The 26,162-nt window shown below is 36.4% G+C and overlaps 1 protein-coding gene across 7 annotated transcripts in view; it reads right to left on the bottom strand.

Annotated features, from left to right (window-relative positions):
- Positions 1 to 3,476: 3,476 nt before the first annotated feature.
- The window catches only part of KLHL13 (kelch like family member 13), a 300,973-nt gene continuing 278,287 nt past the window's right edge, over positions 3,477 to 26,162 (bottom strand). For all 7 annotated transcript variants that reach the window (XM_057718335.1, XM_057718336.1, XM_057718340.1 and 4 more), the window contains 5 exons: positions 25,073 to 25,205; positions 24,324 to 24,520; positions 16,073 to 16,868; positions 8,532 to 8,645; positions 3,477 to 5,053 (listed from right to left, as the gene is read on the bottom strand). In XM_057718335.1, the coding sequence (XP_057574318.1) occupies positions 4,566 to 5,053; positions 8,532 to 8,645; positions 16,073 to 16,868; positions 24,324 to 24,520; positions 25,073 to 25,205 (1,728 nt within the window). In that variant the 3' untranslated portion in view covers positions 3,477 to 4,565. The remainder of the gene's footprint in view (positions 5,054 to 8,531; positions 8,646 to 16,072; positions 16,869 to 24,323; positions 24,521 to 25,072; positions 25,206 to 26,162) is intronic.

Genomic DNA, 26,162 nt, shown 5'->3' with positions numbered 1-26,162 from the left:
ATGGAAGTCTTGTTAAATATCCCATCCTGTACTCTGCTGGCTACTGAGCATTTTAAAGGTCACATTGTGTGTGACTCCACCTAGCACAGAACCAAGTTGGGAGTTGGGGTAATTAGATCAAGTTGATCAGGGGACAGGAGCTAGAGTTTCAAGGACTGGCTGCCCCTTCCTTATGCGTATTCTTTTATTTACAGCTTTGTGGCAAGAAAAGATGTATTTTATTAATGCAGGCACTCTTTTCTTTGTTGCCTCCAAGGCATTCATTTTATAAACATCTATTTTTGTGACTTGCTCAGATGTGGCTTCTTTACACACCCCTCCTAGCCTCCAGCACACTACATTGTTAGCATCTATCTACCCAGCTAGACTGAGCTCCTTGAGGGCAGGGATTCAGTTTTATTCGTCTTTGTAGACCCATTCTTCATTGACTGATATGACATAGGTTCACAATAAATGTTTCTTGAAAGAATAAATAATGAATGATAATGAAACACACTCTTGTAATGCAGGTGTCAGCAAACTACAGACCATGGACCAAGCCTGGTCTGTGGCCTATTTTCCTATGGTCCATGAACTAAACATTTTTAAATGGATGAAAACTCAAAAGAAGAGTCATGTTTTACAATATGTGAGAATTATGATATTCAAATTTCAGTGTCCTGAAGTTTTCTTAGAACACATCCTCACTCATTCACTTACATATTATCAACATTTTTGCACTATAACAGCAGAGATGAGTAGTTGCCCCAGAGACCAACGGCCCACAGAGATTAAAATATTTACTGATTTTTACAGAAAAAGCTTGCCAACCTGTAATGTTGTAATGTTTCCTGGTTTGCTTGTTTTTGACAGAGGTGTGGCCCTTATCCTCATTTCTTTTTTTTAAGTTCAATCTTCATTTATCTTAGTCACATTGCCAAATAACATGCAAGGTGAAGAAGCGTTTGACAATTATTTGGTAATACCTGATTAACGCAGACAGGAAGGAACACTAAATTTAAATAGAGAATGAAATATCCACTCTGAGATTTGAATTACACAAATTACTTAGATTCACACATGAAAAAGGTATTTTAAACATTTAGTATCACTGTTACTTAATTCTGAGGACATCTGATTTGACCACATTAATATTTTAATATTTTTAAACTGACAAAAGCCCAATATGTTGCTGAGTGGCTAAACCTTACTTAGTACAGGGGTTAGAAGTCTTATTCTAAATATTATTTTGACATATTTTGTATCAGTAATTAATGCATGGATGTACCAGAATGAATTTTGTATCAGGAAATGATGTATTGATATATCAAAAAAACATTTTATAAGGTATATACAAAATAAATTATACTGATTTTAAATGATAATTGTGTAAGAACAATATACTCACACATAACAATAGTTACTGATTATGAGGGAGATGAATGACTTTTCTTCTTGTATTTACCAATTTTTCTCTATTTTCCCTTTTCATAATTGTAAAATACTGCATGATTTGACCAATTTAAAATAAAATTCCTTTAATCTTTGTGAACTTGTTTGACATTTACTTTCCTGCCCGCATACTCCAAGAGCTCTCTGATGTGGAAAGGACTAAACCTGAGGTCTAGTGCCTTGAAAATAAAAGACACAAGAGCTAAGAAGAAAATTAGAGGCAGAGCCAACTTCCCACACAAGGAAGTCTGCTTACCATTCTTGGGGGTGGGGGTGAGGGAATACACAAAGGCCCTTGAAGTGGGAAAAAAAAAAAGAAGGTCACAGTTGAACTAATTAAATAGAACACCACTTAATCGCCCTGTGGGGGCACTCTCTCAGGGGCTAATGGAAGGGAATTATTTTAGCAACTTCCAAAGAAACAATACGTACTTATACATTAAGTCCCTAAAGTCATATTAAAGAGGAAACAGTGAATCTGTTTCATCATTTTACTTTTCAGGGCAAAAAAACCTGATTATGAGATGAATTTTTTAAAATTCTAGAAATCAGCAAAGTAGCTTTTTTCTTTCATTTTTCCAACCCTACCAACCTTGACCAGGTAGGGAAATGATGAACCTTTTGAGATTTAATATATTCAATAACTACTTTTTCAAGTAGATCAACAACCTAAGAAAGGCAAATGTGAGAAATGCTTGTAAAGCCAACCAATTACTGGCGGATATTTTTTTTTTATAAAGAAAAATAGTTAATTGGCTGTGAAGGAGAATGTGTAATAATTTACCAGCTGTTGGAATTGTTTAATAACAGCCCTCGTGTAACATGAATTGCTATTCTAAATAACACATGGCATAGATGCAGAAAAGGTAAGCTGTCAAACAGAACCGTGTGCTTTGTTATTCCCTGTGGCAAACTGCAAACAGATCACCAACCCTGTTTCCTCCTCTTTCTGGGCACGTGGCTATCTGATATTTTCCAGTCCCCCTTGGACTTCTGTGTGGACACAGGACTGACTTCCGGCCAGCAGAGCGTGGGTAGACGTGATGCATGCCTCTTTCAAGCCCAACAGCTCTCATACCTGCAATGCTCCATTTTCCTTCTGCTGACTGAATGGGGAGGATTTTGAGGACCCAAGAGGCGGAAGAAGCCACAAGATGGAAAAAAATCTTTGCTGTTTGGAGACGAGCCACCTTGACCAGGAATGACCACACTGGACTGTGGCAGGACCATCAGTCTGTCCTGTATATGCGCCCATGTTCAGGAGGGTGTTAACTCCGTGCAAATGGCTGAATCCGATCTGCCTATAAGCAGACAACTGAAATCACGTAACCAGTTGCTCTGCCTTAAGAACAATCTTGCCAAAGAGGGTCTTTCAAATTCAAACCAGGCTTCTTCTAATATTCAAAAGTACCACTGATGGGAAAATTGTTTTCTTCATTATGAGTAACTCAAGACAGAGGTAGTGACATGGGCGCTGTCAATTATCCACTAGTTAAGAACTTTGGCAACACTCTAGTTGGCTAGGAATAGCTCGAAATTTTTGGTTCAGATTTAATCAGATTTAATCTGGTCATTTGCAGATAAAGTAGGAAAGCTCATATATATGGCCCTAACGTAATTACCGATCTCTTACAAAAACATTTTTTTTGTATAATCCTCGGTCAAGAACAAATCTCTTACTTAGGTCGTTTTACACAATCCCTTCTCATTAGGCAAGATGGATCTTCTTGAAGATCAGGAAAACTGACCTCAGAAATTTCACTGCTCTTGTGGTTTAGACATATTACCCTGTGGGGATGGAGAGGGGTCAATTAGCATCTTCTACAAACTAACTCCTCAAAGACAATCAACAATGAGTTTTCACCAATGAAGTTTGACCTAGTCAAATTCTTTTCTTCCTTGAATGAAAGTCATTAGCATTCATTAATCCAAGCTGTTCAGTACTCTTAAATTCAGATCATCTGGATCTTGGAATACTGAAAAAAAAAAGGCATTTGATAAAAGGAAGCCAAGTCAGACAAGAATAGGATACCTCACACCAAAACGACAGTAAATGTTTTTTATTGAACAAAAAAAGATAAAACACGGAGATGGAATTCACTGAGCAAAAGCAGCTCGCCCACCAGGTGAAGCTGCTATACTTTGTGCTAAATAATCTTATGAACTGAGTATACAGAATACACATAATATGTAAGTTACCCCAACAGCAAAGGAGAAGGTATAGAGTACAGTTTTGGAAGGAAAAATTTGGTCAAATGAAAAATTTACTTGCTCAAAATTTCTAGCCCTTATCCACCTAAATTCAGTATGATTCTACATACGTGAATTCCCATTGTAACGGAAGCTGCTTTTTGCAAGAAATTTCAGTTTTTTCTTTCGCATTTATCTGACGTGCTACTCAATTTTTTAAATTTTTCTGTTTGATATATATCTGTGTGTATGTATTTATACACACTTAAAAAACCCCAAACCCTTGTTTATAAGTTGAGGGGTCACGCTTTTTTTTTTAATTAATATTGATGAATTTCAATTATTCTTTCTCCTGTGTGTCTAAGAAACTTGATGTGTTCTCAATGTACCCCCACAGACAGGTGGGTTGACAGATATGTCAAAAATACTTTATGAAAAGAGGGAGGTAGCTCATGCGAGTTGGCAACCTTTTGTCTATTGTTTCTTGTTGGGACGGGCTGCCTCCCTTTAGCATCTCACAGTCAAAGATGAAAGGAAAACTGTTTACTTTGAAGCCTAGTTAGCACTATAATCCACCCTCAACTTGGTTTACTGGGCTTTCTAATGCAAGATGACAAATACCTTACACCCAGTACACAGCATCAAAAAAGTACTGAAGAAACATCTTATAGACAATACCTTGGGTTGTGTTGTTTTTTTTTTTCTCATATGTTAGACATCAGCTTCTATGGGATACATTTCCAGAATGGTTTTGTTACCACTTTATAAACACTCCAAGCCAAACAAACAGCACAAAGAACATCAATGTTGTCTTTTTTTCCAATATTTGTATCAAGTACTGGAGGCTAATCCTAACATACACTACTTAAGGAGGAGGGAAAAAGAAGAGAATTCATGACACATTGCCAAGATAGGACTACAGCATCTTAGTTGGAGGGATGATCTTAAGGTGCAGAAAGAGGGGACTCTCTAGAAGGTGATGGTGTGGTTTCTTCAGGAGGAAAAACGGTGAGTGTGCAAGCTCGGATGCCACCCAGGGACTCTGGGAGATCAAAAACCTTATGCCATTCATCTTTATCTGGATCATATTTCTGCACTATCTCTACCATACAACGATTATTCCACGAATACCCACCAACCACGTAGATTTTATTTTCAAAGACAGCGACCCCAACATCACTCTGCCCTCTTAACATGGCAGCAATTGGGGTCCACTGGTCAAGGATCGGTGAGTAGTATTCACAGCTTAGGACGTCGTCGTAATCACTTGTTCCTCTGAAGTGATTGCCACCAATGACATAGAGCCTTTCTCCCACTGTACACATGCAATGCAGACCTCTGACAGTGGTCATCGGCGCCTTCTGGATCCATTTGTCAGTATCAGGGTCAAAGCACATGAGCTCCTTTTGGAAAGTGTCATGAGTAATTCCACCTAAAGAATGAAAATTACAGGCATGAGGTAAACAGATTATTATACAATGCAAAAGTAAATAGAATGCTCTCTGTCACAGATAATTAACTTCTAGCCACGTATTATGACACTTTAGAGCTTATCAACCATGTTCTTATAAATGTCTGCCAGCTGTTAATACTTTCTCTTGATTAAAAAGAAAGAAAATAACATTTTCATCTCCTTAAAGAACAAAAATTTAGCTTATATTATTGTAATGACTTTCTCAAACAGAGACCCAGGGAATTTAAGAGGTTTTACAGAATGAAAATATATTTTGGCCGCTCAAAGTTGGCTTTATAGTAAATCCCAACTAAAAAGCATCATTCACTCCTGCTGCTCTTGAGCAGGCACCTGCTCGGTGCTGAGTGCAGGGCTAGGGCACTTTAAATCCTAGGTGCCTGTTTCCTCACTTGTCAAATAAGAATCTCCACTCTAATTCTCTCATTAAGATCGTGACTATGAACTGAAATAAATCACAATGCTTTGGGAAAGTCAAAACTATTGTGTAAATGTACACGCTTATACGAATATTCAGAACTGTTTGTTTTGGTAGAGTTTTGGGTGGGTGGGGTGAGGGTGGGTAATGTCCTCTCTTAAAAAGCTAAAGAATTAGAATGCTGAAAATATGTACAGCAATTCGTTGTTGATCTATTGGGTCTATATCATCTACAAAGTATATTCTTAGATCACATCTAAATCAATCTGTATAATGAAAGTATCAGACTATATGTTCTGCAGCTTAGGGAGAAAACTAAACTAATCTTTAGCCGTATCATTCAAAGCTCTACTGTCTGGTGGCCAGAAGGCAATCAATTTTTTCTTCCTGCTTTTTTATATTTTTTCTGCACTTCACTCAATTCCCAGCAAGCAAAACAGTGCTCTTTGATTTGAAAATCAGCTGTGGTTTCTAGCCTACTCTTGATTGGGAAGGTCATTTATGCAATATATGCTAGTCATGCCAAAGCACCACCAGAACAATTCGAATGTCATTTTTCCCCCCAGAGGACTTGGAGCTCTCATTATAATGGTGTAGCAGCTACACACATAAAATAGGTGGATGGTGTGAATCATTGATTAGTGGAGCATATGATTTCCTGGATGGCTCTTTCAATATAAGATGTCCCATAGCTGCTCATAAATTTTACACCAGAAACCTGCCAATCACACACTACAGGCCTTTCACTGATCCTTCTTGATTACAGATTTCATAAGGCAGCGTTCACAGACTCAGAACACAAACATCACCTTAACGCCTTTATTCTCTAATAATGTAACTGCTGGCCTGGCACTGGCAGGCCTTCAAAAGGGGGAAAACTGTCAGAGGTAGACTGTGTCAGGACCAAATGGTAAGAACCTGACTAACAGAATAAAATTTCAACACCAGAAGTGAACATTACATTAAAATATGACTCCTTTCTAAATTCTATGGAAGGATGATTCGAACATCAACAGTTTGAGAATGAAAGTCGTTACTGGGACATTGAGCCAACTGCAGCCGTTTTAGAATTTTGCATTAGAAAAATATATGTGCGTGTGCCCAAAAAACAGGTAATCGGCACAGAATTATTTATACAATGACATCATAGTAGAACCCGTTATAATGCTAAAGACAAAAGAAACATTATGGGTTGTGCTAAATGAGAGAATGAACATTATTATGCATTATGTGTATATTGGAAGCAGGTTTTATGCACAGTAGAGCTTATATGTTACATAATGATATATTTCCTCATAGAGTTTAGCTAAATTCTAAATAAAAATGAATTAAATGTTGTTAAAGGAGGCAAGGATATACAAGGGAGAAAAGGCAGCCTCTTCAATAAGTGGTGCTGGGAAAACTGCACAGCTACATGCAAAAGAATGAAATTAGGACACTCATTTACACCATACACAAAAATAAACTCCAAACGGATTAAAGACCTAAATGTAAGGCCAGACACTATAAAACTCCTAGAGGAAAACATAGGAAGAACACTCTTCGATGTAAACCACAGCAAGATCTTTTTTGATCCACCCCCTAGAGAAATGGAAATAAAAACAAAAATAAAGAAGTGGGACCTAATGAAACTTCAAAGCTTCTGCACAGCAAAGGAAACTAGAAGCAAGACAAAAAGACAACCCTCAGAATGGGAGAACATATTTGCAAACGAATCAACAGACAAAGGACTAATCTCCAAAATATATAAACACTTCATGCAGCTCAATATCAAAAAAACAAACAACCCAATCAAAAAATGGGCAGAGGACCTAAATAGGCATTTCTCCAAAGAAGACATACGGATGGCCAAGAGGCACATGAAAAGCTGCTCAACATCACTCATCATTAGAGAAATGCAAATCAAAACGACAAGGAGGTTATCACCTCACACCGGGTAGAATGGGCATCATCAGAAAATCTACAAACAGTAAATGCTGGAGAGGGTGTGGAGAAAAGGCAACTGTTGATGGGAATGTAAATTGATACAGCCACTATGGAGAACAGTATGGAGGTTCCTTGCAAAACTAAAAATAGAACTACCATATGACCCAGCAATCCCACTACTGGGCATGTACCCAGAGAACACCATCATTCAAAAAGACACATGCACTCCAATGTTCATTGCAGCACTATTTACAATAGCCAGGACATGGAAGCAACCTAAATGTTCATCAACAGATGAATGTATAAAAAAGATGTGGCACATATATACAATGGAATATTACTCAGCTGTATAAAGCAATGAAACTGGGACATTTGTAGAGACATGGATGGACCTAGAGACTGTCATACGGAGTGAAGTGAGTCAGAAAGAGAAAAACAAATATTGTATATTAACACATATATGTGGACTATAGAAAAATGGTACAGATCAACCGGTTTGCAAGGCAGAAATAGAGACACAGATGTAGAGAACAAACATATGGACACCAAGTGGGGAAAGCGGGGAGGGCTGAGGGGGAATGAATTGGGAGATTGGGATACCAAATTGTATACACTCTAAATATATGCAGTTTACTGTATGTTAAAAAAAAATAAAGTAACAGCTAAATAAATAAATAAATAATTTTAAAAAAAAAAACCCAGCAAGGAAATGTCCATAACAATAATATCAATAAAAAATTTACTTTAAAAAATGAATTAAATGTTGTTATAGAGAATATGAATGCTGGTCATTAGAGTACCGAGTTATTAGAGTATAGAGTATGGAGACTGAAAGGCAAGTTGGAGAAGCTGAAAGCTTTCCAATTTCTTCTACATAAGCTATTTACAGCAGGATTGGTTTGCTGCTAGTCTTATAAACATATAAAATACCAAAAGCATTCATATGTAAATGTACACACAAAATATATTCTAAAATCAATACAAATTATATTTTTATTATCCATTTCCTGGATTACTATTATTAACACCATATGGAAAGATGGTGACATAACCAAAACTCTATGTATTATATTAACTGCATTTGTAATTATTTACCTGAAATATACATTACGCCTCCATACACAGTTCCAGCGTGGCCATAGTGGGGCTCACTCATTTTGGCAACGTAGGTCCATTCATTTGTTCTTGGATTGTAACATTCTACTGTAGCTGTTGTTTAAAAAATGAAAAGAATGAATGACTTTTTAAAAATGATTTATAATTTCAAATTTAGCAATTAATTCTTTTCCCTTTTAGGTGAAACAATAATAATATCCAAATAACCGAAACATTTCTATTATAGCTATGAGATATTCTTTGGGGGTCACTTATATTAATTATTGAGATTATGTTAATAATCTGAATCATTAATACATTGATACATGTTCCATCAGACTAGCTACTTAATGTAATAATGTAACATTTCTGTCAATGCAGAAATCACTAGGATTTCTTTTCTTCCAGGATCTTGTTACATCTTTATAATTTGACATTTCCTGCTCTCTTTGCTCTAAATATGTGGGAAGAAAAGATGAAAAGAATCATAAGGAAGAAAAACACTTCGATTCCATATGATACACCATATAGAAAACAAAGGTTAACAGATATGAAGCCAAAATTTAAGTTGAGAACGAAAGTATGCATACTGCCTGGTGTCGTTTTAATGCCTATTGTTTTTTTTTTATATTCAGACTACAAAATGGACACTGACAATAATTTTTCGGTATTTACACAGTAGAGCCAATAGTTTGTATATACCACCCAATACCGTTGCAGCCAGTACTGCTCTTAACTTGAAGATGACTGGCAGCATAATATGAAGTTAAGATTTTTATTAGGGGTACTTCCTCTCAGTAATAAATTTATCATCTTTAATATAAAGTATTTGAGAAGTGACCTCAACGTATTTAAATAGCAATCTGTTATAACCTCAAGACTAGAACAACAGTCCAGACAGACAGAAAATGTGATCTTTTTTAAAAGGCAGAAAAAAAAAATAGGGCTGTTAGGAGGACTCTGGTCAAAAGCACAAAATCTAGATTGACTTGAAAAGTTTATACTATTTATTGCAGACGTTGCTACTTGCTAACCCAATTGCTTGTCTCCACTAACCCTGCTTTCTTCTTACTAACAGAACCACAACCCTGCTCAGGAAAGCACTGTGCCAAACTCAAAATCAAATTCAAATTCGCAGGTTCCCTTGAAGCTGGAATTGATGATATGATATAGTTGTAGGCAATAGAATGGCAGCAGGAGGATCCTGAGTGGGGCTATTTGATCAAGCCACCAGAATAAAATTTGGCTACTTGCAGCCAAATGCAATTCTAATGGATGAATCATCCTTTGAACAAGTTTTCCTATTAAAAAAAAATAATTGTAATGTGAGAACAGGCAAAACTAGAGAGAGAGAGATTAATTTTCTACTGAAGTAATTTCATTTCGTCAAATTCACTACATGAACTACTTATTTCTCCTCTAACAACGCCTATATTTTACCACTTCTCATATCCCTTTACTGATTTCCTTTTCTACTTTAGTTTTGAATTTTCAGTCTTATTTCAAAGGCTTTTACTAGTCTCTTTTTAATCTCTTGTTAGTTTTGTTCATTGCTTCGGGCCTGGACCCTTACCAACTCTATTTCTTCTAAACCTTTCCTTCAGGTGGCAAGATCCTGCAAAATCTTTCCCCCAAAGAAGGGCTATCTCCACAATTAATGACAAACTAAAACTGTTCGCTCCAATACTGTTTGTGACTATTTTCAGTCACGGGATGTCTTCTTGAATGTTCAGTTCCATTTGCCTTCAGCATAACTTTCACCTCATCAACAAGCAGAATTCTACTGAATGTATATCATTATCTCCCTCTCTACCCTTACAGAGGATCTACTATATAGACTGGCATCAGCAAAGCCATTAATGGTAGGGTTTCATCTGATAAAAGAATGTAGTCTAATCACACATCCTATCAGCAGAAGGGTTTTAAAGACTTCTTTCCATCTATTTGATGCCAAAGGTAGGTTCTACTATAGTCCTATGCTTTTCCTTTCTTTTCTTTTTTTTTAGAACTTTTATTGAGATACAGTTAACACACAATAAACTGCATATATTTAGAGTGTACAATTTGGTATCCCAATCTCCCAATTCCTATGCTTTTCTTAATGAAGAATTCTGCCTTGAACTTTGAAATTTCTAGACTGTTACAGTCTTTTCTTACATCTAATTCAATCTGTTCTGATGCAGTTTCCATTAGTTTCCTCTTATTCTTTTTATAGGGGAGCTAGAAGTTGAATAGCCAGTCACTCTTTTATGATTATTAACATCTTCCTATGTAGAAAGATAATGCTGTTCTTCTATCACTGAGTTAATTGCATTTTTTTTGGTAATGGGGGTTATAAGAACCCATCTATACTTTCTCAGACAGAAGCCTCTGAAGTGTAAGATGGCTATTAACCACCAATAACACAAGTATATAATAGTTCAACATCCCTAAACTTGTCTTCTTCTAGCTAGATAACCCACCCCCTTTAGCTTTTCCCATCATTTAATCTTTATTGTCAACCTCTGGCTTTCTCCATGCAGGATTGTTATTGTTATTAGTAAAATCAGTACATGTATTAAATCTATTTTCCAAATTTACAAGGCAATGAGATGTTAGTGCCAACCACCTTGATAGGGAGAGGGGACAAGGCGTGAGCAACCAAGAAGCTGGAGCCACAAAGCACTGTCCCTCACAGTCTATGACAGGTGGGAATGGTAACGAGGTAATTGGGAAAATCTAGAACGAGGGAGGTCAGGCAAACTACAGCCTGTAAGCCAAATCCAATATGTCGTCTGCTTTTGTATGGCCCACAAGATAAAAATATGAATGACTTTTACATTTTTAGAGTTGGAAAAAATCAAAGGAAGAATATTTTGTGAAATATGAAAATTATATGGAATTCAAATTTCAGTGTTCATATACAAAGCTTTATTGAAACATAACCACTCATTTGTTTATAAACAAATTGTCTACAGTTGCTTTTGCAATACAGTAGCAGAGCTGATTAGTTGTGACAGAAATCCTACAGCTACAGAGCTAAAAAGATTTCCTTTCTGGCACTGTATGAACGTTTTCTGATTCCTATTCTAGAGAATCACCTTCAGTAGTCTGGTGGCCTAGTACTGAAATTAGAGACCATCTCTAATTTAAGAATTACATTTAGGTCGGTTATTTCACATAACTCATCAGGGATTCTTATTTTCTCAGGTGACTCCACTAGAGTTCAGAATGGCTCCCAAGGGATGATGTGGAACTTACTTGTTCTTTGAGATTAGGAAAGAGATTAGTCCTGAAGAAAACCATTTGGACAATGATGGCTCCCAAAAAGAGGGGATGGTCTCTAGAATCCTGGAGTGCCAGTTGGTAATATGTCACTTAATAAAGAAACTGCAAATCCATTAAGGGATATGGAGGCATTTGATAAATTTCAGCAATTTTATTGTACATTTATTTGGAAAAATTCACACGTTTTCTATAAGTTATTTCATTATCTGAAACCCTGATTTATTAATATTTAACTAAAGTGAAAGATACCTGAGCTGTCATATTTCTCCTCAATACAGAAAACCTCAATGGAAGATCGATTTCTTATATGACATAATTTGGAAAGATACCAGAAATAACTGACTCCTTTTTCACTTAAGTGACAGCTACTCTAAGGTTTCCCCAGTTTCCCATTGTACCTGGTGCCAAAGGAAAGTAGCATTTCTAGGGAATGACATTTCAGCAATAAGCCAGGCTCACACACACACTAAGAGAATCGTTTCGATGTAGTACGCACTTGAGTCCATACACTCTACGGCAAGATTTGAAAAGGCCAAATGCATTAAAATGATCTAAAATGTCTTGCAAATGTTGCCTCTGTTTTCTTTTCATCATTATATACAGGCAGTGGTTATTGTGTGTATGAAGAATAAATGATGTACTGGTACTAATGGACCTGTGAAACTGTGAAATGATTTTCCCATCAATCCCCTTTTCCTGACACCCATTCCTACTCCCCTTCTCTATTTACATAGACATAGGAATATGTCAACATAATCAGTTAAGATGGGAATGTTATCACAACAGATGTTACTGTGAGGCGGAGGGAGGGGGTTTCCATTAAAAAATGCTTATGGAGCACAAGAAATGTTAAAAACCCCACCTCTGGCTGGAACATTCAGAAATATAAGCAAGCGTTTCTTTAGAATCAAAACCTACTATTCTGCAAAAATAATGGGTCTAAGAAAATTATAAAGGATGACGGACACATATCCTTTTCTTACTTATACAAGGAGACGCATTATAAACAGAATTCAGAAGAACACATTGATGTTGTTCTTCTGGGAGGTAATCGGGGCAGGTTACATCAGGTTTGGTTACTTCAACAATACAGAATGTGATGAGATGGGCCCCCACATGGGTATGAAAGAGAGGAACTCAAGGGGGTAGGGTGGGTCAGAAAAAAAAATGAAGCTTCTTGCTACTTGGTTTTATGTAATGACTCTTTGGGGCCTGAAGGTTCTCCTGGAATCAAGACTCTCAGTTTGAGTGTACTTAATAAGTCAATCACATGGTTTTTTTAAAAAAACTTCCTTAAGAATCCACCTGCCAATGCAGGGGACACAGGTTTGATCCCTGGTCCGTGAAGATCCCACATGCCACAGAGCGACTAAGCCCATGCACCACAATTACTGAGCCTGGGCTCTAGAGCCCGCAAGCACACAAGCCACAACTACTGAGCCCACGTGCTGCAACTACTGAAGCCAGCATGCCTAGACCCTGTGCTCCACAACAAGAGAAGCCACCGCAATGAGAACCCCATGCACCGCAACGAAGAGTAGCCCCTGCTCACCACAACTAGAGAAAGCCCGTGCGCAGCAACAATGACCCAACGCAGCCAAAAAGATAAAATGAAAATTAATTAAAACAAAAACAAAACCGAAAACCTTCCAATATATTTTAACTTAAAATATGTAGCACAGAATGGATTTTCTGGGTATGCTGATTTTAAGGGAAGCAATCATTTTCTACAAAAGCTTAGTTGCTTACAGATTCTATGAGATAATTTCAAAGGGAAAGAAATATCAAACAGTTGCCCTCTAAATGGAATTACAGTTGTCCTTTGGTATTGAGGGTTTGTGTCTATATTATAATCATACATCTATTTGTGAAAACACAGTTTATGAATTAAGATAAAACCGGACCTACGTTTACCATCTAGACAGGGAGTTTTTTCTAGAATATTTAAATCATTGCCCTCAGGTTTAAGCTCTGGGTGACTGTGTTTTTTAAAGTCTAAATATAATCAAACAGTTATTATGAATTTAGGAACAGCTCATGAAAAGCATGATTCTTTTGTATCCTGTCACTTTCAAACTGAAACACAGAGGACTTTTTTTAATAAGAGATGAAGGGGGTGATTTCTGAAGGTCATGAGCAAGCAGGCCAGCTGCTTGCCCAAGGGGGCAGTCTACTTCTTGTTCCCAATTGAGTATAATGTGGGGAGAACTCAAACACGGTAAAGATTAAGCCAGAAGAAGGAAGCCTCTAGCGCCTTAGTCTTATGTAATGACTCTCCTTGGTCTGAAGATGATACATTCTCAGAAGAATAAGGCCTCTAATTAATATTAGGAACAATATATTGAAAACTTAATAGCTGCATATTAACAGAGGTGATAACATCACCAAGAAAACAGAAACTGAAAAATGGAGCTATTTCCTTAGAGAAAAGAAGTTTCAGAATGACCACTGACTGTCAGGGCTGATGACTATAATTTGTAAGCTTGTAAAGATGATCTTACATAAGCGGTTTTTCTAAGAAAGCGCCAAGTCACTACTTGCATCTTCTGGTTATTTCCAGACACCATAAATTTAAAATAGTATAATAACATGAAAATAATGTGTGTGGGTTGACTGAGGAGATGACAATTCTATACTGAGTATTAATGTGTCAAGGGCTTTTAAAAGTCTGATTATTAAAATATATCGGGAAACCTGTGTGGTTCATGATTCTGACAGCTAGTCCAACAATCCGGAAAGTCTGGCCTTAGAAAATGTAAAACTGTGACAACAAAGGGGAAGAAAACAAAAAACCATGGGTAGGAAACATCCGTAACATTAAGGCCATGTCACTAACAAGAAAGAGCTTGATAAGCTGAAAAGTTTAAGAGCTGAGAGCAGCTCTTTTTGCCTCCAACAAAATAGCTTATTCTCAAATCCATTAGACTACCTTTTATTTTTTAGAATATTGAAGAAAAAGATTCTGATAATTACTCTGAATTTATCTGGAGCCAATGCCAATATTTTAAACTTCCCCAGCATTATGGAGCCTGGAATACTGGACAATTATTTCTAACAGAGAATAAAGGAAGATGGGTGAAAAAAAGGCCAAACAATGATGGTAATGACAGATATGTAAGACATGATATAAAATACGGTCTTTCTGACTTCTTGGACAGCTGCCTTGTTCCAATTTTATCTAAAATAACAAAATCAGTATTAATTTCTGTAGCCAAAGTATTGGTCTATGTTAACTGTACTTGTGACTGATCTTGGATTAGGAAGATCAAGAAGGGACCATCAAATAATAAAGCTTACCAGATCAGTTTACAGTGAAGAAAACTTTCGTATTTCACCGAGAGAATGATTTTTGAGACTAATAGTTATATATCATAATACTCACAGTAAATAAACTCTGCATAATATTGAACTTTGAACATTTAGTAGATAAAAAATATCATCTTACTATGTGGCTTGTGGTAGGTAACAGATTATGTAAAAGAAGCAAATATAAAAGTCAGTGCTCTGGGGACTTCCCTGGTGGCGCAGTGGTTAAGAATCCGCCTGCCAATGCAGGGCACACGGGTTCAATCTCTGGTCCGGGAAGATCCCACATGCCACGGAGCAACTAAGCCCGTGTGCCACAACTACTGAGCTTGTAGTCTAGAGCCCGTGAGCCACAACTATTGAGCCCTCGTGCCACAACTACGGGAGTCCGTGCTCCTAGAGCCCGTGCTCCACAACAAGAGAAGCCACTGCAATGAGAAGTTCGCACACCACAGCGAAGAGTAGCCTCTACTCGCCACAACTAGAGAAAGCCCGTACACAGCAACGAAGACCCAATGCAGCCAATAAATAAATAAATTTATTAAAAAAAAAAGTCAGTGCTCTGTAAGGAAGAATTTTAACCTGTTCAGTAAAATATTATGTGGGCTTTAAAAAGGAAAATGAGGAAACATGCCAAACTTCTGTCCAAGATTCTTTGAGAATTTAAATTAGCAGAATGTACTTTTTAGTTGAACCTTCAAGATGAAAACCATAGATAATGCACAAGTAAAATATTCTGCAACATACTGATATATTTGTAAGATAATAATTTGTAGTGTGGCCAGCAATATATGCCCAGATGAGGCATACAGATGGTCTCTGATATTTTCAAAGAAAAACAGTTTAAAATAAAATCCTGGCTACATTTTTTGGTCTTTGATGTTACAAAACTGCTTATTTTATGATTTGACAAGAATCTGGGGATAAAGAAATTAGTCTCTATGCTTAATAGAAGTGCACACACTTACGCAGTTCACCAGCTGCATTTCGCCCACCAACTGCATACAGGTATCCTTTGAGGGCACTTAGGTGGAAGAAGGTGCGCTTTTCGTTTAAAGATGCAACTTGCATCCACTTATTGTATCGAGGATCGAATCTGAAGACTGTATCAACTGCCGTTTTTCCTTTTGTGTCATAATTACTCTGTCCCCCAACGACGTACAGGAAATTTCCAATGACGGCAATGCCATGCTGGTACCTTGGGGCATCCATGGGGGCTAAGGACTTCCACTCATGGGCCTTCTCATCATACATGCGCAATTCCTTGCTGACAACCAGCTGCTGCCTCAGCACTCCTCCTAGTGTAACCAAATGAGTGGTGTCAGACCGAATGGCAGTTCTGTCTGACTGCATCACTGGCTGCATATACGGCATCATTTGGTAATTGCTGGCTTCCAAAAGGAGATTCACACACGTGTTGTCAGTTCTCATGAAATCCACGGTTTGCACATAATTAATGAGCTCCTGCGGTGTCATCAGTGGAAATCGTATGTTCTTCATTAATTTTGCAGCGAAGTCCATCCGAGGCTCTTCCAGGCGTAGCCAGCGACAGGTAGCCTTAAAGAGCTCAAGTTCAGTGCAGTGCTTAAGGCTATTACTGGAAAGCACGAAGGCAAGACGTTCAAAAGGGAGTTTCAAGAACTCCCCGGTGCTCAGCAACGCAGGAAAATTCTTCAAGACGAAACTGTTAACGTATTTATCCACTTCTGTCAGATTGTAGGTGTTGGCAATCCGCCCAACTTCGACACAATTGTCTAAAGTGACCTATTAAGCCAATTAAAAAAAATTAAAACCCAACTACTTTCATGGCACTCACATCTGGATACATAAATACCTGTACTAGAATAAGAGTAAATATGTTTTTTACTGTCCATATAGATGCAAATAAAGACTCCTTTCTCCATATATTAATGATCTAAAGAGAATTCATGAACCACCCTTACCTAATCCAATAGAAAGCTGACTAAAAGAAAATGCTCATTCAAAGTCAGTAGATTGAAAGTTACTCTAAGAAACAATGGTATAACTTGACTATGGCCAAAATAACTACCTTTCTCTCCTCAAAAATGTGTCCTCACCACCCTCACCCAAATACTAAGAAAATTCTGGCCAGATGGAAGTTTCTGGAAAAATAGAAAATTATTCTATTATGAATCATCTCAATCCACTTTTCAGTCATGATTCTTAAAAGTAACACAGCTAGCAGATCCACAAAAAGAAAAACTCTAGTACCTGATCCCTAAATGTTTCTTTCATGTCAACAGGCATCATTCATCACTGTGATGCATTCTGATTCCTTCAAAAGTTATTGCTTATAGTGAAGATAATTTAATAGGACCATTAATCCTAGGGTGAAGTTATTTTTCATATTATTTATCTAGAAACAGAAGCAAGGCAATCACTTTCTTGAGGGCCAGAATGGGTGTTTCTACATCACATTATTCATGTCGTTTAGTTTCCGGGATGCATGCTGATGGCTGGCACCATAGTTTTCCTTTGCCACTCTCTTACTCTCAGCATACTCTAGCTCTGCCTGGAGGCCATGTTAGCTCCCCGCCCGCCCCCAAATTTCCCCAGCACAGAGCAAAATATACCAAAAATGAAGCCATGAAAAGGAGAGAAGCTATGGAGAGGCCCATCTTCAGCAGGAAGTCTTTTCAATGCACTAATAACTGATTGGTCAAAAGTGAAAATAGGAAAATCATATCAGCAAATATTATATAAAGCATAAGTCACAAAAACAAGCCTACCATACAAATGTCTGTGTGTGTGTGTGTGTGTACAAACACAGAGACAGGTCACAGGCAAAGGACTCTAATGTTTTTTCTTAATTTTGTCAGGGTGTATGTTCACAAATGTCACATAAACCTCGTTGATGCAACTGCATTGTTAACAGATTGTTGGATGGTTAACAGCAAATTGGCTAATCCTTCTATCATCTTTTGATTGAAAATCTGAAATGAGATGGAAATCATGACTCCTCTGTATAAAGTAACAGCCCAGTTATGATATAATACCACTGAAAGCTCTAAGGCCAACACACGCACACACACGCTGCTATTTTCATAGATTTATTACTCAAGAAGAATCTGAACTCTTTTAAGCACCTGATTTGCTTCACAAAAATCATCAACAATTTTAAATGGTTATTATACTTAATAGCTATGTATTTAAAAATACCTAAAGTAAATTATAACACAAAAGAACCAGGAAAAATAAATTAACAAAATATTGGCCTTTTGAAATACGCAGTTTAATACTGTTCAATATCTTGGTTAATAATATAAAGTACATTTTAATCCACTTTTAGAAGTGGCAGGTTGGTGTCTCATACAATTTTAAGTTGTGTAAATGAAGTTACAGTTAATACCTCATTGCCCAAATCACCCCAGGTGGAAGGGGTTCCTATTTGGGGTAATAGAGCCACTTTATGAGATAAGTAAGACATAGTCCTTCCCCAAAGCAAGGATAATTTTCACTGTTTTTTTTTTTTTTTTTTTTGGCTACGCCATGTGGCATGTGGGATCTTAGTTTCCCAACCAGGGATGGAACCCATTCCCCCTGCAGTGGAACTGCGGAGTCTTAACCACTGGTTTGCCAGGGAAGTCCCAATTTTCACTTTTGAAGATGTTTGCTAATATGGATAAGCAAAAGTTGATGAAAACACCAATCTATTTCCTAAGTATGCAGATTCTTATCATTACTGACGATTACAAATAAAAACAACAAAGAGTATATATTCTAAATGGGCAAAATGATAGCATCAGTTGTTAGTCACCAAATTTAAATCTAAATTTATAGCATATAATACAAAACAGGATTAATAGAAACCAACCTGTAATTTAGAACTGGGATCAAGGTATTTAGTTCCTTCCTCTTTTCCTTCTCCAATTTCATTCAATACAAAAATAGTTACTAAAACAACAGGATAAAAAAAAAACCTACCTTGTATTTAAGGGCATTTGGAAAATCCCTTCTATATATCAGATATACAGATGCACGGGACTGGAAAAAACCTTGACAACCACCTAGTTAATATAGATAGCTGCCTACTCTTTCCTTAAAAAAAATCACCAGAGAATGGTATTTCATAACCTTCTGAATTGTCAACTTCTTGACAGAAGGACTAAAGATTTTCTATAGCTCATGTACAATAGTTACCACACTGTGGGTATAAAACAAAGGTTAAATACTATGATTATCAGCAATATAAAAATTAAAGACGTGATGACAGATACAACTAAAAATAGAATATCTGCTGAATTAACACAGCAAATTAGTAGAACCTTATTAATTTTAAAATGAGACTCAGATAAGAAAAATATGTAATAGGAAATTAATTTCTATGAAGTACATGTAATCAAAGCTAAAAAGATTAATTGTAGACTATAGGGATTGTAGAAGCACAGTCTAGAATAACAGTTAACAATATAAGCAGATCAAAAATGATGGAATAACGGTAAACAATTATTGGAAAGATACAGGATTATTACATTATAGTTCACTTGAATCCATTCTCAGTCATGATTCTTAAAAGTGGTTCAGCTAGCACAGTCCCAAACATTTAGCCTAGACAGTATTAAATAATGAATATGTACATTAATATAACATAAAATGCAATTCACGTACATAATAGAATACATTAAATTTTTAAAATATAAAATATGAATTTAATGCTTATTTAAAAAACCACACTCATAAGTGGAAAGAACTCTAATTTAATCTGAATACATACCCTGGCCAAAATTCCAGGGAAGAGTCATTACAGACGTTAAGCCAAATAATTATATTAGGGTTTTAAAGGATAGAAAAGCAAAAAAGGACAAAATTTCTCAACTGCTTATAAGAACCAACATTATTTCATAAATAAGCAAGTGCACATTTAAGTTTCCTTGATATAAATTATTATAAATTATTCTACCATAATAAAATAACCTTCATAGTCACCCTAAAGGCAGTTCGAAGCATCATAATTCCCAACTGTCATTAAAATCCTGGTACTCACTACTGCAATATTAAATTGTTCAAATCATACCTGATGTACCTAAACGCTGTGATTAACATAATTTGATATTTTAATGACAGGTTTCATCAGCAATCTGTGATGTTATGTTGTTGAAGTTCAGTGTCTTATACAAATAAATTCCCATTCAGAAGAGCAAACACTAAGAAATTAGCTGGCAAATTTGCAGGGGCTCCTCAGACATCCAATGTACCAAATTCTCCTTGGTGCTATCTAGTTTATTAAAATGACAGCCTGACGTCAAGTACAATCAACCCAGAGAAAGAAAGCACGTCCCTAGAAAAGACTGGGAAGAAATCAAACAGGCTACTTTGGGGGGTGGAGGATATAACAGGCATCTTCTCCTGGACCTCCTTCCACAGGTGAGAACATCACAGGACACAGGGAAGGGGCCTTTGGGTAAGAAGAACAAAGGGATGATAAGAAAACTAAAGCCTTTCTCTCCCACTCTTGTCTCTCTTCAGATGATAAATGCCATTTGAGGTGAATACTGATGCTGTGTCCAGCTTGGGGAATCTAATTTTCTTATTCCTTTGCACTTTGAATGCACTTCCCCTGCTGGATGATGGCAATATTAGTGATCACAATGGTCTTTGGCGGGGGGTGTGGGGGGGGAGTGGTAAATTGGTTTAGGCCTAAGCTGAGATTCTTTTTTCCCTACGGGGTCCCAGATGGCAGATGGGCAAGAATGGGCTGGTTAAAGTTATATGCACAGATGATATTTAGAATATTTCAGTACCATCTAATCAGAATAGATGCTTGCCCATAAACAACCCATATCTGGGTACTACTTACTGAATATCAGCTTTGGCAATAAGGAAAACAAGACTGATTTGGTGCGGAGGGAAATAGTTTTGATTCGTTGTAAAATTATCTATACAATTTTTTCTTTAATTTGCATTGAACCTCCCCAAAAGCAAAAACATTACCTGGAAAGACATGTTAATTAATCTTAATGGATAAATCCAATTTAGATTAAAGAAGGAATATGAAATATATGTACTATACAGGAAATCCTTCAAAAAGAACATCCCCAAAGCTTGCTGCTGCGATCATCGCATTACAGCAAAAGAAGCTGTCTTTTCCAACAACTTCCTCTAATTCCCTTCATTGTTCCCTCGAGAGAATCCCTTTTCTTCCACAAATGTGCCTCTCCGGTTTTCCACTGTCTCCCACTCTTTATTACCCCAGTCACCTCGATAAACCTCTCTACATTTCATTGTGATCTCCCCAACCCGATGTGACAATAAATGTACAGGTGGAACCAATGATAGACCTGTATCAAGGAAAAAAAATTAAACACTTTCAAAAAAGGAGTTTAAAGAAAGAGTACACCAAGTCTAAAGCACAAGGGCAACTTCAGTCTCTGATTAAATATGCTTTTATAGAAAAAGAAAATGGTTTCTTGTTCACCTTCATTCTGTTCTGTTTATTCTGTGTAACTGTAAATTTAAATTGTAATATTTCTGCTTCAATTACAGATGTTCAATTTCAGCAACCTTACATTACATTGGGTTTTACAGGCTAGCCTGGAATCCTCCATAACAGAAATACTGCGGGCAAAATGCTAGATGGTACAAATTCCAAACAGCAAACACATGACAAACAAAAAATTTCACTACAACCTGTTTGTCAGTCAGGGAATGGCTGCACGGATTTAGCATGCTGTGGTTATGCAATGTCAGAAGGACAAAAACTAATGTCATTTTTGTAGGTATGCAACTAAACAAAGGTAATTTTCCACTATCTCCATGATATATGACAGTAAATGTTTTTAGTTTTATAGAAAATTTTACCTACTCTGCTTTATATCCTTCACGGTCATCCTTCTGTTTTCTTTTCACGATCCTCTTTTCTACAACTACCAAGAAAATTGCATAGCAAGAACAAAGGCACCAGATACTATAAACTCTAATACTAGTTACGACCCTAAGAGAAAAGTATTATTGCAAAGGCGGGCAAAGGTCGGAGGGGAGAGGTTCTTGCTCTATGGAGCCTGACGCTCCCTTATAGAAAACTGACGTCTCTATTCCACAAAGGCAAGTGGGGCTTTATTATTATTTTTTAAGCAATATAGAGTTGTTCATTTTATTTTTTTTAATTAAAAAAAATTTTTTATTGGAGTATAGTTGATTTACAATGTTGTGTTAGTTTCAGGTGTACAGCAAAGTGAATCAGTTATACGTATACATAAATCCACTCTTTTTTAGAGTCTTTTCCCATATAGCCTATCACAGAGTATTAAGTGGAATTCCCTGTGCAATAAAGTAGGTCCTTATTAGTTATCTATTTTATGTATAGTAGTGTGTATATGTCAATTATTATTGTATTTAAAGTTATCATTCAAAATTAACAAATAAATGCTTTGTGGATGGTTTGCTGAGTCACATTTCATGTACCATTGCTCTTCTTCATCCACACAAATGGTTAAGTAAGGATAGAAAAGAACTGTGTTCGAAGCTAATTTTTCTTTCTAGAAGCTCAAACTCAAGTTGTGTTTTGGTTATATGAACTATAATCATACTATATCATTAAAAACATAAACCTATTTCCTCAAAACATTTGGGTTAAGCACACAATCACGAGACTGTTATATTTTAAAATTATCTATAATAGCTTGCGGAAGAACTAAAAACAAATCTACCTTGAAAAATATGTATACAATCTTGAAACTTTCAGCTCTTATAAATAGGAAAGGCACCCAGGGCTACTGTTTTTCCTGATTCATTTGATTGCTGAGAAGCAAAGGGGTAACAGAGTAAGCCTGAATATTTAACTAAGATATGGAATGCATGAAAGAAGGATAAAGGAAAAGTTGGATTTTACATAATCCTTAAACTAATAATCCATCAACTTTTCTCAGAAATTGGCATGGATTCTGAGAGGGAAGATTTCCGATGTAAAATCACATAGACATATCCTAAGCAAACAGGAGAAAAGACAAGTAAATAGTCTGGTACTAAGAAAAGAGGGGTTTCCTCAAAGATCATAGGCAAGAAAGTTCTAAAACCAAGAGTCAGAGTAAACTATACCACACGTAAGCTTTGTCAGGGACATGTCTCTTCTCCTTTAGAAATGGGCTTTAGGATATCTGCGGAGACACTAGGAATGAAGAATATAATCTTTAAGACAATATTGAGTGCGTTAAAAATGAAGAAATTTTCAAAAGGGCAAAAACATACAGTTATAATAAATGCTTCCAGGAACTTAAGGAACCAACATTCTAATTACAGGAAATTTGTCAATATTGCAAAATTGCTACGATATCATCTTGAAATAAACTTGCTTTAAATAGAGTTATCTAGAACAAAATTATTTTTAATACTGTTTATTTTGACGTGTATATTTTTATACCTTCACAAATCATGCTTTACCCAGTGTGGTTCTTTTCTTTCAAACGAAGGAACTGATCACAACCAGTATCTTAAGTGGTAAGTACTGAACTTAGGTATTAAACAATAGGAATAGGTCAGCAGTGTCAATGGTTAATGATCTGTCCCAAGGAAATTACGGCACTGTACCTGGTTTGGCTCAGGACAACCACATGTTGCTAAGATCAGTGTAAAGCAATGTTAAGAGTTTATAAATGTAAGCATTAAGTGCTATTAATTTAAGGGTCTCAACTAGAATAAGGCACTGTCCTCAGGAACCGGGTAAGTATAGGTTGTTCACTGATTGGTGGCTGTATGTGCCCTCTCTGATCCATTAAAAAAGGCTGAAAATGACTCAGCAGGTGATGTGTCTCTCTAGAATCAAGACTCATATCCTTCTCAAGATCCAATTCCCATCTTTTAAGGAAGAAAAAAAATGAATGAGTCGATCTTAAAAGATTTCTAGAACCTCAGATTACTTTCCCACAGAATTCCATTTAAGAAACCTGCTTATATAAAATCATTAAGCTGAATAACACTGAATTAAAACAGCATTATCAAACAAGTTAAGGAATATATTGTTATCAAACACTATTACTGTCTAATGTCATTTGATTACACAGAAGGCTTTTCTTAAATGATTCTATTTTGTAAAAATGCACCTGTACTATTTTCCCCTCAACCTGCTTCCAGACCATATACGACATGACACCTCTCTCTATAATGGCCAGAGTTTCACGTCTATACAACAGATTCATGAGTCTACTCTAAACAGGCTACGATGGAATCCACAGAAGGAAAAGATTTGATTTGAAAATGTCTTACCCCAGATATGAGAAATACTTTGCAGAAGTCTAAAACCGGCAGAATCTGTAGAAAACTGGCAGCTTCCAGTGTGTCTTGAAGGTTGTCCATATTAAGAGAAAGCTTTGCAGTGTAAATGAAATCAATAATTTTCCTTAAACCGACTTTGCTCACGCCATGCAGCTTAATGCACATTAAATCTTGTTCTTTCATTCCACCTTAAACAGAAAGACACTCAATTAAATGAAGGTGGATAATTTAATTAAGGTCAAACTCACTTCTGCTGCTAACTAGATGCAATAAAATCAGAGTGAATTTTATTCTGTGTAAGCATTTGTATCAGAGTCAGGCTTCTGCATATTTTACAGTTAAAAGAGAGTACTTAAAAAGGAATCTCTCTATACTAATGGAGCTGGTATACAACGCAAGTGCTTCCAAAATGTTCGCCTGTCACTTCAGATCTTTTGATGGATTAAAGATTGTATTAGTGGGATCGTATTAGTCTCTGATGGCCCATTCAGATACGTGTCTGGAAAAGCAAAGCTATGAAATCAAGGTGGACAGGAGTATAAAAAAGGTACAGCCATTTTCCAAGTTAAAAAAGCGCCATCCACAATCACACGTACTGGGCATCTGTTCCTTTTGAAACTCTTTGTCCTTGTAAAGACACTGACCAAAAGAACTGAATCGTCCTTTATCAACAAAAAGATTTAAAAACGTATTTTTCATATTGTTCTAATGTGGAAGCAGAGCTTAGAAAGGCAAGCTACCTGTGAACATAGCCTTGAAGTAATCACTGGCAGAGGCCATCATCACTCTGTGCACAGGGAAGGCGTCATCTGTGTCCCCTGGCATCAGGGTCACGTCACAGAGCAATCCTTCAAGGCGGAGCTGGTCAAACCCCTACAACAAAAACACGAGATGAGCCACTCGTCAAGGTAAAATGGGAATACAAATCTCTGTGTGCTAGAATGCTCCTGACATATTAATATGTGGGGAAGATATCTGGAACATAAAGCCGGTAGAATAATAACTCAGAAGAAGAAAAAAACTGAATAGCTTACTTGATATGGGAGAATATATATTTAATGCACTGTGGGAAAAAGATAAAATTAAGATTAATTTAGGTTAAGAACAAATAAGGAAAGAGTATGTACATTCACTTATTCGTACAACCATTGGCTTTTACCTTATTTAAAAAAAAAAATTACCATGTACACTTTCATTTTCCAACGTGCAGAATTAGTTCCAGTTTGTGAAGAAGGAGAGAGTTCTGGAAATGGATGGTGGTGACAGATGCATATTATGAATGTATTTAATACTGCTGAACAGTACACCTAAAAACGGTTAAGATGGTAAATTTTATGATATGCATATTTTGTCACAATAAAAAAGTGGAGAATCAAAAAAAATGAAGATTTTTGCAAGATGGAGTCTGTGGTTTCAAAAATGGAAATGTATTCTTATAAAAAATCATGAAGATACTCATACAAATTACCTTCTAATAATATAATGTAACATAATAATGTAATACAACAAGAACTAACAGCAAGGATTATTCTCTCCCCCTCATGCTTTGAAGACCGCAAATAAAACTTTTATTTCAAGTTGTGTTTCACGGGTTTAAGAAGCAAAAGGCACGACATACTGCAGAATGCAGTTTCAGAAATATTGATCCTGCACACATGTATAATATAAATCTTAGCCTAAACATCTTCTCATCATAATTTTTAAATTGCTTTTTAAAGAAAATGGTTGAATCTACAGAACTAGAACTTCAAAGAGATAATGTGATCCAGCCACTTTCTCTCTGAAGAGAGAAATATTTTTATTCCAAAAATATTTATACATATACTTTAG

This window comes from Hippopotamus amphibius, chromosome X (assembly GCF_030028045.1).
Source record: "Hippopotamus amphibius kiboko isolate mHipAmp2 chromosome X, mHipAmp2.hap2, whole genome shotgun sequence".
In the NCBI taxonomy this organism is placed as follows: domain Eukaryota; kingdom Metazoa; phylum Chordata; class Mammalia; order Artiodactyla; family Hippopotamidae; genus Hippopotamus; species Hippopotamus amphibius.
The sequence above is the reverse complement of the archived record's forward strand: the minus strand, read 5'-3'. Positions and strand labels throughout refer to the sequence as shown.